Source organism: Arvicola amphibius, chromosome 10, assembly GCF_903992535.2.
Source record: "Arvicola amphibius chromosome 10, mArvAmp1.2, whole genome shotgun sequence".
Lineage (NCBI taxonomy): Eukaryota > Metazoa > Chordata > Mammalia > Rodentia > Cricetidae > Arvicola > Arvicola amphibius.
Window position 1 is genome coordinate 63,899,777 of NC_052056.1, and position 14,194 is coordinate 63,913,970.

Below are 14,194 nucleotides of genomic sequence, written 5' to 3' on the forward strand. Positions count from 1 at the left end.
CGCACGCCTTTAATCCCAGCACTCAGGAGGCAGAGACAGGCAGATCTCTGTGAGTTTGAGGCTAGCCTGGTCTACAAGAGCTAGTTCCAGGACAGGCTCCAAAGCTACAGAGTAAACCTTGTCTTGAAAACAACAACAACAACAAACCAAACAAAAAAGAACACGGACTAGTCATGAGTTTTCACGTTGCCAAATAAAGGAGTTTCATGAACCCTTTGTCCATGATTTGAAGCTCAGGAAAGAATTAGGGTTTATTATTATTACTAAACATTATATTCTGATTGATTATTTAGAAATTTTACATCATGCACCCCATCACACTCACGTACCAGTCCTTCCGGGTCCACCCCCACCCTTGTGATAATGAGGAAGAAGAAGAAGGAGGAGGAGGAGGAGGAGGAGGAGGAGGAAAAGAAGAAGAAGAAGAAGAAGAAGAAGAAGAAGAAGAAGAAGAAGAAGAAGAAGAAGAAGAAGAAGAAGAAGAAGAAGAAGAAGAAGAAGAAGAAGGAAAACCAAAAACCCCCACAAGTTCAATTTGTGTTGCCTATATACTCACTGGAGCATGGTCAAACTCCCAGTAGCCAGCTTCTTAAAGATAACTGAGTCCCTTCCCACCCTCACCCTCGCCAGAAGTCCTAACTGTGGAGAGCTATGCTGATGAATTCAGAATCCTTATCACAACTTTTAAGAGTTCTCATCATACTAGGTGGTGATGGTGCACACCTTTAATCCCAGCAGAGGCAGGTGTTTCACTGTGAGTTCCAGGCCAGCCTGGTCTACAGAGTGAGTTCCAGGACCTCAGATCTACACAAGAGAAACCCTGTCTCAAACAAACAAAAATTTTCTTTGATGGCTTTTTGTTTAGGCTGTTACTTTTTGAGGGGGATGGGAGGTATGGGATGGGAACAGGAAAGAACCGGATTTAAAGAGAAAAGCACTTCTGGATTGAAGACAGCAGATGTTGTGTCTTCATACAGGTGCTCATCACTGGCTAGAGAAAACAGATTTCAGTGGAAGTCACGAGGGCAGAACAATCCTGAGGTGGATGGTGACATAGCACCAGCATTTCCCTCCAGGAGAACTCAGAAGAAGGGAATGCCATGAGGAAAGGGGGGGAGGGAATTTCATGAATGGAGTTTTTTTATGACTCAGGCAGTGAAAATGGTTGTTGACAGAAGGAAGGGCAGGAAGTGACCATCAGCTTTGTTCACTCAGTGGCCCTGATGAGGGCATGTCAGTAGAGCATGGGGTGCAGAATGAGCCTGGCTGGAGTGAGCAGCTGAGGAATAAGGAAGGCATGGCAAATCTAAGCGATATACAGGCATATCCTCTGAAGAGGACAGAGTTCCCACGGTGACTCTTAAAGAATGGAGAGAAGACGCACACGGGGCAGTGGTGACACATGCCTTTAATCCCAGCACTCATGAGGCAGAGGTAGGCGGATCTTAGTGAGTCTGAGGCCAGCCCAATCTACCAAGCAAGTTTTAGGACAGCTAGAAGGGGCTGGAGTAGAACATTCTCTGCTCTTGAGCGGACCAACGTTCAGTTTTCAGCACCTACGGATGGCTCACAAGCCATCTGTAACTCCAGTTCTAGGAGATCCAGTGTCCTCTTCTGACCTTGAAAGAAATCTGCATGAATAAGACAAAAAAACACTCTGCTTTTAGCAAGGTGTGGAGGAGATGGGAGGCTCAGTGTTAGCCCTCAGCTCTCAAAGTTTCTAGCTCCTTCTAGTACTGCTACTGACTAGGGGCTCACAGCTCATGGGCCTTTGAAGACATTTGAAATGCAAACTATAGGCAGAGGGAAAAGGGAAGAGAAGGAGAAGGAGGATTAAAAATAGAGTCAGACAGTGATGGTGTATGCTTTTAATCCCAGCACTTGGGAGGCAGATGCAGCTGGATCTTTGTGAGTTTGAGGCCAGCCTATTCTGCAGAGTTCCAGGACAGATAGGCCTACCCAGAAAAACCCTGTCTCCAAAAACCAAACCACACCAAATCAAACCAAGCCAACAAAAAACAAAACAAAGTAGATGTTTGTGAGCCCTGTGTCAATAAAGGGGAAAGAGGATAGACCTCAGAGCACAGTGCTTGAGAAACAAGGACAGGATTGAGGAGTCAGGAAAAGATGGGCTTACGGGAAAAGACCAGGAGATAAAGGAGCTGTGGAGTAGATGATCCCAAGGACAGGATTTTACCTGAGAGAGGAGGAGCAGTGGTTTGGCAAGGCTTCACAGAAGGCAGAAAGTGTGTCTCTTCTCTCCATCTCTCCAGCCCTAAGCCACTCCTCTGATCTGGTACCTCTCCAACTCCTCATACCAGTGCACAGCATCATCAAAGCCTCCGAAGAAAGGCAGTACCAGGTATGGGGGAGGCGCCGGAGGGGGAGAAGTGTTCATTCAAAACAGAGCATATTCCCAGAGCAAGATTGAGGAGATCCCCATCAGAGGACGAAAAGAATAACTGTCCCCCAGAGCATTTGCTCTACCCAATAGGAGTGGAGGAAGTCTCCCTGCAAGCTTTGGATCCTTGTCTTCATTCCTGTCCTCATTAGAGAGTCACGAAAGAAGACATTCCTTGAACACGTTTATGCTTAGCTGTAAAAATGGGGAAGAAATAAATGAAAGGTTTATAAATACACTATTTCATCCCAGGAAACAATGCCAGTGACTCTCAATACATCCATACGTTTATCTTAATACATCTTAAATGCTACTCGGGGCTGTTGCTTCTGAAACGAATTTGACATATTGCATTTGCTCTTTTCTGGCTCTGTTAAGGAATAATCCTGCTTTATGGTTTGATGCCGTAGGGATAAATTTTATAACCGTATATCCATAGGGAAAAGCTGACGGAAGACAAACTCTCTACCAGAAAGTACCAAGTCTGGCTTAGTGTTTGCCAATCCTAATAGGTTTTCTCCAGCCTGGAGTTTTTATAAACAAGGTCTATAAAGTTCATGTCTCACACTGATGACTAAATTATAAAGTAGGTAGAACGTGAAGACGGATCACACTTAGGAGAAAAAGTCCTTAAGTAAAAAGTATTCCTCAGGCACCACGACTCTCATTCAGTCACACTTGAGATTTAGAAAGAGAAGCCCACGCAGAAACAGGAAGGATAGTCACAATGAAACCTTATTATTAATTTCAATTACAAGTAGTTACTTGGGCTGCAATCACGGCTCCTCTCACTCTCGTTACAAGGATTTATAGCATAAATAATACCACCAGAGCCATGTTTACCTGCTCTGATTCTTTAAATGACACCACGTTATTTGGTGTCCTTCTTAATTATACATAGGTGTGTATATGTGTCTGCTGTGAGTGAGGGCGGGTGTCCCGGAGGCCTCCGACCCGGTGGAGCTGGAGTTCATACCTTTGTGAGCTGCCTGATGTGTGTGCTGGGAACCAAACTCGGGTCTTGCTCTTGGCTGTTGAGACATCTCTCTAGAATCCTACTCCATTAAGTTTATGAAAGTGAGAACTTTTATAAACCAAATTCAGACTCACAACAAGTATTTTCAAAGCGACTGATGTACCTCTTGGATGCTTAAAATCCAATCTTCCAACAAATTCAGACTGGCATTCCTGTTCAGCCAGACTCATTCATTAGATGTACTTAATTAGGCAAATGAACTAGTGAGGAAAGCCAGGCTAACTGGGAAAGTAGATGTCTGTAAAGGAGTGAATCCTGGTACCCACCAGCAGACTGTATTTCAGAAAAGGGGGGGGTCATAAACAAAGGATGGGGAGAAAGAGAGGAAGTTGGTCGCCTTTTCATTCTTCCTGCTCTGACAATCATAGCCAAGGATAGGCTCACAGTAAACTAGAAGGGAGCAAATTCTACAGATGTGGACTTCCTCCAATGTGCTAGTTTAGAGGTTTTCACCCTTCCTAATGCTGCGACCCTTTAATACATTTTCTCATGGTGTGGTGACCCCCCCCCAACCATAAAATTATTTTTGTTGCTACTTCATGACTCAAATTTTGCTACAGTTACAAACCATAATGTAAATATCTGTGTTTTCTGATGGCCTCAGGTGACACCTCTCAAAAGGTCATTTGGCCTCTAAATGGGGTCATGACCCACAGGTTAAGAACCACTGTGTTAATGGCTAGCTAAGTCTTACTAGCATGTCATGTTTCCAAAAACGTATAGTCTTTTTTTTTTCTTTTTAAATAGTGAGCTACAGTGTCCATCCTTGAGGCCACAGTTTCTACATATGTAATAGTGGATGTAAAATAACCCCAGGGCTTTGGTTGAAAGTCCTAAAGTACGCCTCAGACACGCTGTGTGGGCAGGAGAGCCCATGCACGGACTATGGGGCCGAAAGGACTTCAGATGACCCCCAATGGTCACCCACTGGTTGGGAAAGCTGACCATAGAAGCTTAAGTGGACCCCTCTCAGCATCTCCTAGGTAGTAGCCAACTTGGCACTCGAAGTCGCTCTTTCAAGTGACAAGAGGTTTTTAAGATTCTGTGGCTCTGGGCCTTGAACCCAGGGTCTGAGCAAGGAGTCTAAGGTGGAGCTATACCCCCAGACCACAGAATGATTAATCTTGATGTTAAACATTTGACGATAATTTTTCTTAGGTAAACTTTGACTAGTTGTGGTTTAAACTGGTAATGTCTGTGGTTCCAAGATTAATGATAACAAAGAAGATCCAAGCATTGCTTGGTGTATATATAGTCTTCTTTGTACCAGCACTAAATAACATGTCCCCTTTCATATCATTTGACATGCAATGAGTTCAATTATTTATTTCTATTTCACCCAAGTCTCTTGCTGGCCAGGCTGTGAGTGTTGTAGCTACCGAAATCATGCCTTTATTCCTCAACTTCAATAACTATTGAACAAAGGCATGAAATGTAGAAACAGTGGAAGACACAGTGGTCTCCCTGAGGGTCTGGCACGTGACTGACTGGGCAAAGGCCATGGCCAGCTTTCCTAACTTGCTGTGGTTGTTGAGGAATCATAAAGGCAGACACACACTGGGTTTCTTCACAGGGCACTAATCTGGAGGCTATAAGTGCATTTGCTCATTTGGTCCTCACCTCCCTCTGATGCCCCGCCCTTGTGAACTTTTACCTACAGATGGAACATAACCAAACTGAGGCACGAAGCTGGTGGCATGGTAAAGGCTGATAGTCCTAGCTACTGGGGAGGCTGAGGCAGGAGGATGATGGAACTGGAGACCAGCTGAGGGTAACATAGTAAAGCAGTTCAGAAAACAAAACAAGACAACAACAATCAAAACAAACCGCCAGAGCACAAACAGATTGAACGATTTGACTTGGACTCAAAATATTTAAGCAACCAGACCCAGAATTCTGTGCTTTCAACCCAACGGCTATGTTTCCGTAAAGCAAGAACAGAGGCAGGGAAGCAAGGCCACCCCTCCCCTCTATGACCGCTAACAAAACTTGTATTTAAAATTTTAAATGCAAAAATGATAGTAAAATTGAAATTTCTCCATCTACACATCCACATTTTAACTGTTTCTGTGTTTTCTTTAACCAACCTAATCCTAATTCTGTTTTTGGTGTTTTCAGACAGGGTATCAGGTAGCCCAGTCTAGCTTAGACTACTAAGTGGAAAATGGCCTTGAACCTCCCTTCTCCTCCACCTCCCAAGTACCTGGAGGGGTCGTTGGGAGAATGTCACCACACCTGGGTCCTGACTCTTTCTTCTCTGTCTCTCCCCCGTCCCTCCCCCTCTCCTTTTAAAAGTTAAACCGTTTTATTAAAGAATTAGGACAATTAAATCCTGACGTCTAGGCAGGCGGCGGTGGTCTCCAGGTCCAGTCGAACCCGCGCCAGATAACAACATCAGGACACGCTAGGGGACACCCAGAGCCTGACTCTCCCTGTGTTGAGCTTTTCACCTCCCTGCTTCAAGGGAAAAACTTTTCTAGTTTCTTCGCCAGGAAGAGCTCATTTGTCTCTCTGGGCGCCCTCTGTTTAAACTTCAGTCCTGGCACCTAATACATCACGCGTGGGATGAGTCACTAGCGGGTCTGTCTCCGTGGCTAAACAGGGCCGCGTCACCCCCGGGGTTGTCATCTTAGTGCCAGCTTCAGGCTGCGGGGAGCTCAGTGGGCACTCGAGGTGCTTAGAAACAAGACTCCCTTTCTTAGGGCGCCCAGCATCCCAGTCTGGTGCAAAGCATTTGAGGGTCCGAGGTGGCCCCAGCCTGCCCTCTCCTGCCCGGCTGACCTGACTCCTGGCAGGGCTCTGCCGACCTCTGGTGCCCCGACCCTGCCCCCCTTACCTCCCCTCCCAGTTCCCGGGCTTCTAAACGCAGCCCGGAGCTACCGGGGGAACTGGAAAAACACTGGCAGGCCGCCCCACCCCCAGGCCTCGGCGGCCCGGGCGGCCGCGGCTCTGCGGCTGGGGCCTGCTGCCTGGGCGGCGCTGGCCTGGGGCGGGGAAGCGGGGGCGGCGGCCTGCCTGTCAGCGGGAGCGGGCGCGGGCTCGTGTGTCAGCGGCTCCCGCCCCTCGCCGCCCCCGCCGCCGCCCGCCGGGCCTCCCGCCGCCGCCGCCCGCCCTCCCCGCGGCCTGGCAGGCTGCCGGCTGCACAGGCGGGGGGTTCGCGCCGTTCTCACGACCTCTCAGGTTGCCTGAGCTCATCTGGGAGCTATTCATTTCCTGCCAGAAAGCAGCCGGGCCTGCTGAGCGAGCCACCTTGGCCGCAGGGCCGCCGGGCCTGTCCCGGTGTGGCCGCCCTGGGCCGCTCCCGCCCGGCTGCGGTCCCCGAGGCCTCCCTCCCAGGAACCCCAAAGCCACCCGGGGCGGGCGCGCGGCCGGGGCACTTCGCCCGCCCATCTGGTTGCACTTAGAAGCCCGGAGGAAGCTAGCAGCGGGTTGTTACCGACCAGAGGGTGTGCGGAAAGTTAATTGACTTTAATGACAGGTTCCCCGTGACGATGAGGGGGTCCAGTTAAACCTCTGGGTCCCCAGTGCAGAAACACATGGGGGGAGGGGCGGGATGAGACCCGACGAGGGGGCGAGCTTCAGTTGCTCACCCAGGCCCAGGCCCTCACTTCTCCTCGGGGTGATGCTGGAGACCTCGGGAGAGCCCGGGGCCCAAGGGTCTCCAAGGAATGGCCTCTGATGTCCCTGGCCTCAAGGGCAGAGTTTGGAAATGTGCTTTATCGCCGGAGAGATCAGCTCTACCGGAGCTGGTAGAGGGGCAAGGCAAATGGGTGTGCCCTGAGGCTGTGTAATTAGGCCAGGCCCAGAGGACCTGCAGGGAGGCCAGAATACACTGCGGTGCTTCACCTTCCCCCCCCCCTACACACCACCACCCCAGCTACTTATTTAAGAAACAGCAGGGATGCTGGAGGCTGCAATGCCTAAGAAATAAATCTAGTCAGTTTATGAACTTGGACCCATCCTAGAGAAGGGAAATGACTTATCCAAGGGGATGCCTTGAGTTTAGTGACTTTCAAGAACATAAAATGTCCCTAGTTGGGACGTAGTCTTTGTTACATCCCATATACTGAAAAGGCTTCATTTAATAATGTAAACCCAAATTATGGGGGGGGGGCGGTCTTTTCAAAAGAACAAATGGTGATTTATTTTTCTCTCACTTTCTTGGCTTCTTCGGATGTCGCCGTGTATACTTTTGGTAACATTACTAGAAATGCAAGAAGAAACTGAAATTTTCTTTTTAGTCGTCCCTCCCCACTCCACCCCACCCCCATCCCGTAAATGTTAAAGAACAATGTAAAGGAATTACTTTTATAAAATTGAGATCCTGATGTCTGGATTATTTCTATCAAAGAAGCTAAGAACTCCTGGTGGGAACAGTATTTGAGTTTGGGATAGGTGTCTTAATGGATTGCTACTATATTTCTGTTTAAACAAAAGGGGAAACAAGGGGAAAAAATGGAATGACGAAGAAGGATGTGTGTGTTTCTTTGGTAAAGAGTGTTGTGCTGGGCATCTTTCTTGTCCACAAAATAAGGCAATTAGAAATCAAATTTTCAAAACTGTCTTTAAAACCCCTCTCTCCAGGGGTCGAAGCTGAAGGTATTGGAAAGAACCGGCTGCTGTCTGCTAGATCACCCCTGTGGTAGAGGCGCACTCTTCACTGGCCTGTGGGAAAGGCTGGAGCCAGGCGGGGGAGAGGTAAGGCTTTTGAAACAAGACAGAAAATCGTTGGCTTTATCTTTGTTAGGAAAGCTTCAAGGATTGATCTCTCCCGCCTCATCCTTCTCCCAGAAGCCGCTGTAGGGAAAGGGGGAGGGGGTGGTGAGAGGCGGGCGGGCTGGCGGGCTGGCGGGGCGGGGGCTGGGAGGAGGACTGGCCGGCGGTGGGGGAGGAAGGGCGCGTCGGCCAGACCCACAGCGCGGCTGATGTGTCTGGTCTCGCAGGGCTCGTGGTTTTCATTTCCCCAACACCTGGATGCAGTCAAACACCTGGCCAAATCTGACAAAATCTGACAAGCCTTTGTGATGGGATTTGGAAGAAATTCCCTGCAGATCCTGGCACAGTTTAAAGCTGTCCGCTTTGAGTTAGGACTTGTTAAGGAGGGTTGTGTGAGCTGAAACCCGAGACAGCCCTTTTGCTTCTATCTGGAGCCCACATCTTGCCTGGAAATGGGGCATGACCAAGCGAAGGGGTCGCTTGCTGTTTGTATTAAAAGGGGAAAACGGCTTGTGTGCCTGCCAGCGCAGCCCCCACATGCTTTCTCCATTAAAGTCAAGCACAGAAACTTATCAGAAACACATGTCTGCTGTTAATCATCTGGCCCGGGCTCCACTTGGGAGTCTAACTCGCTGTCCCACGGCAGAGGGAATCTGTTGACCTTTTCAGCTTGCTTGAAGAGGGTGCAGAGAGGCAGTTAAAGCGTTGTGAGGCGGGAGCTAGGGGAAGCGGAGCTGCACCTAAGAATGGACTAATGAAGGTCCCAACACTCACGGAGCAGGGCTGCAGTGACTAGGAGGTTTGTGGTTATCCCAGGGAGTGAGCTGAGGTCGCCCTTATGCTACCCTTCAGAAGACACAAAGTAAGGACTGTCTTTAAGTGCTTTCTAAAAATTTCCTTTTTCTTTTTGCAGTCGTTTAAAGAGAAATGACCACAAGTTTATCAGGAAAGCCCCATTAAATGAATTTTCATAAATTAGGTCTTTTTAGTTCATGGAGTGTTGGTGAAAGGTTTGATGGTTTCTGTTTAAAACATTATTTTTTTTAAGTTTCTATTCCTGTATTCTCAGACTACATGTAATATGAATTTCAAGAGACTCCTTTTATAAATTTTGAAATAATCAGTTCTAAGACATAAAAGCCTTCACTCTTTTATTATACTTTCTCAAATAAACTTCCCCAAAGGAAGATATTTTAAGAGCATTTTCAAACATCTTTGGCATCACATAAAAAAGAAATCTCGTGTAAAAAACGAAATGTCATCTCAACTTTTATAATACAAAGGCGCAATCCAATATGAACATATAAAATATATACAAATGCAGTGCATGGTCAGTCACTTAATACAGCTCTCTACAAAAAGTAACTTTTTAGAAATTAAAAAAAAGCAACAAAGTAACCACCAAATTATAAAAGTCTTCTCTCCCAATATCCAAGTTCATTTTTAGTGTCCGTCGCAAGAGAGAGGTGGGCTAGGGAGTTTAGGGTGAGATGTGGCCTGAGCCCCTCAGTTCCGCCACGGCCTCCACATGGAGTCCGCAGTGAGCGAGGAACCGCTGGAAGGAGACACTGCGTTAGGACCGACCGAGGTCCCGCTGTTGCTGGTGTAGACCGGGATGACCGGGCCGCTGTGGGCGAAGGCCCCGTTGGGGATGAGGAAGGCAAATTGGCCGTCAGGAGCCGGTACCACCTGGAAGCCGCCAAAAACCTTGGCAGCCTCTCCAGCCTGGCTGCCCAACTTGCAGGGTGCGCTGCCGGGAGGGGGCGCCGCGCCCCCGGGGATGGGCACAAGCGGTGGCGGTGGCGCGAACGGCGAGTGCTGGGGGCCGCCTGGTCCTGACGGGGGCGGCGGCGGCGCCTGCAAGGCGGGGTGCGGCTGCCCGGGGTAGGTCATGGCGTTGATCTGGGTCATGCAGTTGGCCAGGTGGCCCAGGAGCCGAGTGCGCACCTCGGTGTTAACGCCCTCACACGTGGACAGGAAGCGGGTCACCTCGTTCATGCACTCGCTGAAGCCGGCGCGGTACTTCCCCAACACGCTCGGGTCTGTGCTGAGCGCGGCTGCAGGCCAGAAGGAGAAAAGACGGGTCACTGAACAGCCCTGACTCCCGGGCCACCGCCTCCCGCCCTGGGAGGTCCCCGCAGCGCGCCACCGGAACCACCTGGGGTTGGGAGGGTGGGGTAGGCCAAGAACAGCCAGCTCCTTCTCTCTAGGTTGGCGACAGAAGCCAGGACACTCCCTCCCATTTAAACCGATCTCAGCTCCAGATCTGCCACCCCTAGCCTCGCGCGCGACGTGACCTTGGGCAATGCCACCCAAGGCGCCTTCCAAGTCCCACTTCCCCTCCTGCGGCAGGGGTTGGACGGGTGCTATGCCAGTGACCCCTAGCTTCTAGGCAACCGCCGCAGTCCTACGTCCCTTCGCCCTCACTAGCTTCCACCACAGCCAAGCCGCCCACGGCCCTCTAAGCTACAACCTCTCCCTCCCTTTCCGGAGCAGTAACAACTTGGGAGTTGTGGCTATAAATAAGACCCAGACCGTGGGAACGCGGAGTGAGCCAAGGCAGTAAAATGTAGCTGAATGCCTCTCACAACCGCGGGCGGAAGTCTGGAAGAAATCACCGCGGGCCGAGAGGGACACCCGCAGAGAGGGGACGCACGCGCGGTCCTCACCGGTCATCTGCGCCCGCTGCAGGTTCCGGAGGTGCTTCACTGTCATTTCCAGAATGTCTGCCTTCTCCAGCTTGGAATGCCGGGAGCTCTACGCAGAGGAAACAAGGGAAGAAAGTGAGACCCCTCCTTGTCAGCTGCCTCCTAATTCTGAAGGTCCCTAACCCCGTCCGCATGTCCCACAGCCCAAAACCCTGCGGGAGAGACCCGCACCTCCCTCCCGCTTAAGGGAACGCAGTGCTGGTGGGGTAAAATCCTCACACAGCAGGCAGAGTTTGGTTCTTTGTGCCCGAGAAATATCATTACAATAACAATAATAATAATAATAATAATAACAATAATAATAATAAACAGCATTGCTCACTTACATCTTTCTTAAGTGCGTCCAAAATCAGTGTTTTCAGCTGGCTCAGACTTTCATTTATTCTTGCTCTTCGCCTCTTCTCCATGATAGGCTTTGACGACTGCAAAGAGGAAAAAAAAGGGGACTGAGTTCCCACGGGATCTGCCATTTCACCCCGGGGCTTTAAGAGGGAAAAGGAAACGGAGTCCCTGTGCGCACAACCCACTTAATTTCTAGGGGCTTCACAGAGACAAGAGTACCGTCTTACCTTTCTGTGCTCAGAGGCGGTCTTTGGTTTGTCCGGTGTCGTGTTGACACTGGCTGGGGTAGCAGCCACCGGGGACGAGGAGTTTTTCTCCATTATATCAGCTGGCATTTTCTTGCTTTTTTCTTTCTTCTCAATCCCCAGAGAATTTTATTTTTGGAATCCTTCGCGCAAAAAAATTTTTTTCGCTTATGTCCTTTTTACTTGACTTTCATAAGAAAAACTACTGAGCAGCTGAGGAGTTATTATGTCTTAGGGCTACTTAGTGATCGGTAGCGCTATTCCAGGACCAAGGAGAGAGGTAGACGGGGGACTCCGCTGTTATCAGCACCAGCTCCAGATCCTGTGTGATCCGCAGGCCCTGGCGGCCTCTATATATATCTGGGACTGCACGCGAACGGCTCGTGTGAAACTTCCCAAACTTTCTTTCCCACAGTAACTTTCAGCCAATGGGAGGAAGAGACACGCGGCACCGCTCGTGGACTGCGCCCCCCCATTGGCCGCCAGGCACAAGGTCTGGCGGCCAATGGCGCGCGCCTGAGCCCGGGGCACCGGAGGCTACAACGTCAATCAAAAGGATTTTAACCCTTTGCTAACTCTCTCCTCTGGGCTTTGCTTTAGAGAGGACTTTTCCGCCTTGGTTTGGTCTAGTCTATTTCTTTTGTGGCCAGGTCTTTGGATTTCATTGTCTTTGCCACGTGCAATATAGCTACTTTGTATAATAAATTCATTTGAAAAACGTTTTGAGAAAATATACGCCAAGGCGGAATTTAGTGATTTAAAGACGAGGGAACTCGCGCAAGGGTGTGTTACTCGAACGTCTTCGTGAATTCCCGCTCTATTCTGTACGTTCAGGGCAGTGAAAACTGCTCACGCAGGGGGGGAAAGCAATACCAACCCCCCCCCCCAACTAATCGCTCCCTAAGCGAGAGAGAGAGAGAGAGAGAGAGAGAGAGAGAGAGAGAGAGAGAGAGAGAGAGAGAGAGAGAGAGAGAGAGAGAGAGAGAGAGAGAGAGAGAGAAAGAGAGAGAGAGAGGCCTTTACAGGCAGGTTTTTTCGGAGCAAGGTGGCTTTTTGGATGCCTGTCTGCCACCCCCCCCCGCCCCCAGCCCTCTCCTGGGAATGGGGCCTTGGACCTCACGCTTCTCCAGGAAACAATCAGAATAATTTCCTACTGGGAAGAAAGGAAATGGAATTTCAAATGACAAATGAACAAGAGGAGCTTTGATAGCAATGCCACAGGGGCGCGCGCGCTCCTCCGCCACTTTATACCTTTCTCCCCTGCAGGCTGTCGGTTTGGCAGTCCCGAGAGGCGGCGGGCAGGGAGTCGGCCTCTCCCCTCCTCACCCTGCTGGCGGCCAGGGCGGCCTCAGCGCCCGGAGTGCGAGCCCTTTAAGAGCTCCACCAGCCGAGCTGCAGTTTGACATCAGCCGGCCGGCGAGGGCGCGCCTGGAGTCGGAGCACGTGCCAGGATGTTTTATTGCCGCCGCGGCTGCGGCCGGACCCAGAGGATGTGTGTGTGCGTGCGTGTGTGAGTGTGTATGTGAGTGTGTGTGTGTGTGCGCGCGCGCCCCGGGGGCAGGGAGCGGGGGCCGGCGGCGGGCGGCCGGGAGCGGGGGCCGGCTCTAGTCCCCGGGAGAAGCCAAGAAGGTAAATAGCAGCTGCTGTGCTCGAGCCTGGGAAAACCCCGCCCCCTGCGCCTGGCCTGGGCTCATTGGCGCGCGCTGCGTGTGGTGTGTGTGTGTGTGTGTGTGTGTGTGTGTGTGTGTCCGGGGGCCCCCTCCTTCGGCCCCGGAGAGCCAGGAATCCGTGGGGGTGGCGGGTCGGGATCGAGGCCCCGCGCTAGCCTTCCCCCCCCCCCCCCCCCGCCAAGGTCAGCCCTTCCGGGCGGGAAACGCTCGCCCTAGGGTGGCGAGCCGGGAATTCGTCCCTCACACCCCCTCCCCCGCCTCCCCCAGCCAGCCTGGACTCCGATCTTGGGGTTTGAGCGCGGCCGAAACCTCCCCGGCGACTGCGGCGGGGGAGGGATCCGGGCGGCCGCCGCGGTCACGAGATGCCTGACCGCACTTAGGAAGCGGCCGGGTCAGCCTCCTGCCTCCGCTCAGCGGCTGCGGTTACAGAGGCTTCGCGCCGCCCGCCCGCCCCTTCCCCGGGTCCCTCGCTGCGTCCAGGAGGCCGCCGGCGGACGGCGGGGAAGAGACGGGCGGCTGCGTGCTGCCGGCTGGCCGGGCCGTGCGCAGGGAGGAGTCGCCGCCGCCGCCGCCGGGTGCCACGTGGCGGGCGCCGGGCCGGGAGCGCCAGGGCTCTGGCGGCGGCCTCCCTGGGGGATTTGCCGCACGGCGCGGGCGGCGCGCGCTGCCCCCGGCGGCTGCCTGCCTCCCCTCCTTGCCTGCCCCCGGTCGTCCGCCCCTTGCCTCCACCCCGGTGTCCCCAACCCCTTTAGATTTCCCGCCGTCCTGAACTCGGGGCAGCTCGCGATCCCAGCGCGTTGTTTGATCCCCGCCCCCAGCTTTTCCCGCGTCCGGGAGGCCTGGCACACAAGGCGCACACACTCGTTCCTCCCTCCCCCTCGCCCATCCCGAACCCCCACTGAGATAATGTGAATGATTTCTCCAGATCTGGTCCGGGTTGAGACGGAGTGGTTCGTTGACTGCTTGACCTTGGGCAGGCCCACCTCTCTTTTATGGTGGAACGCCAGACACTGTTAAACCCGGGGATTACCACGATGAGAGTGATACAGTGGCCGCTCCCTAGCAGTAGTCAACCA

The 14,194-nt window shown here is 51.8% G+C and overlaps 1 protein-coding gene across 2 annotated transcripts; it reads right to left on the bottom strand.

Annotated features, from left to right (window-relative positions):
• Nucleotides 1-9,287: 9,287 nt before the first annotated feature.
• Hes1 (hes family bHLH transcription factor 1) lies at nucleotides 9,288-12,953 on the bottom strand. 2 transcript variants are annotated; one of them, XM_038345573.1, is made up of 5 exons: nucleotides 12,700-12,953; nucleotides 11,431-11,591; nucleotides 11,188-11,283; nucleotides 10,823-10,910; nucleotides 9,288-10,210 (listed from the first exon to the last, which is right to left on the bottom strand). In XM_038345573.1, exons 2-5 carry the CDS (start codon nucleotides 11,536-11,538, stop codon nucleotides 9,660-9,662), a joined length of 843 nt encoding a protein of 280 aa, XP_038201501.1. In that variant the 5' UTR covers nucleotides 11,539-11,591; nucleotides 12,700-12,953; the 3' UTR covers nucleotides 9,288-9,659. The 2 variants fall into 2 exon arrangements, with proteins under 2 accessions (XP_038201501.1, XP_038201500.1); XM_038345572.1 differs by lacking the exon at nucleotides 12,700-12,953 and having other exon boundaries at nucleotides 11,431-12,119.
• Nucleotides 12,954-14,194: the final 1,241 nt, after the last annotated feature.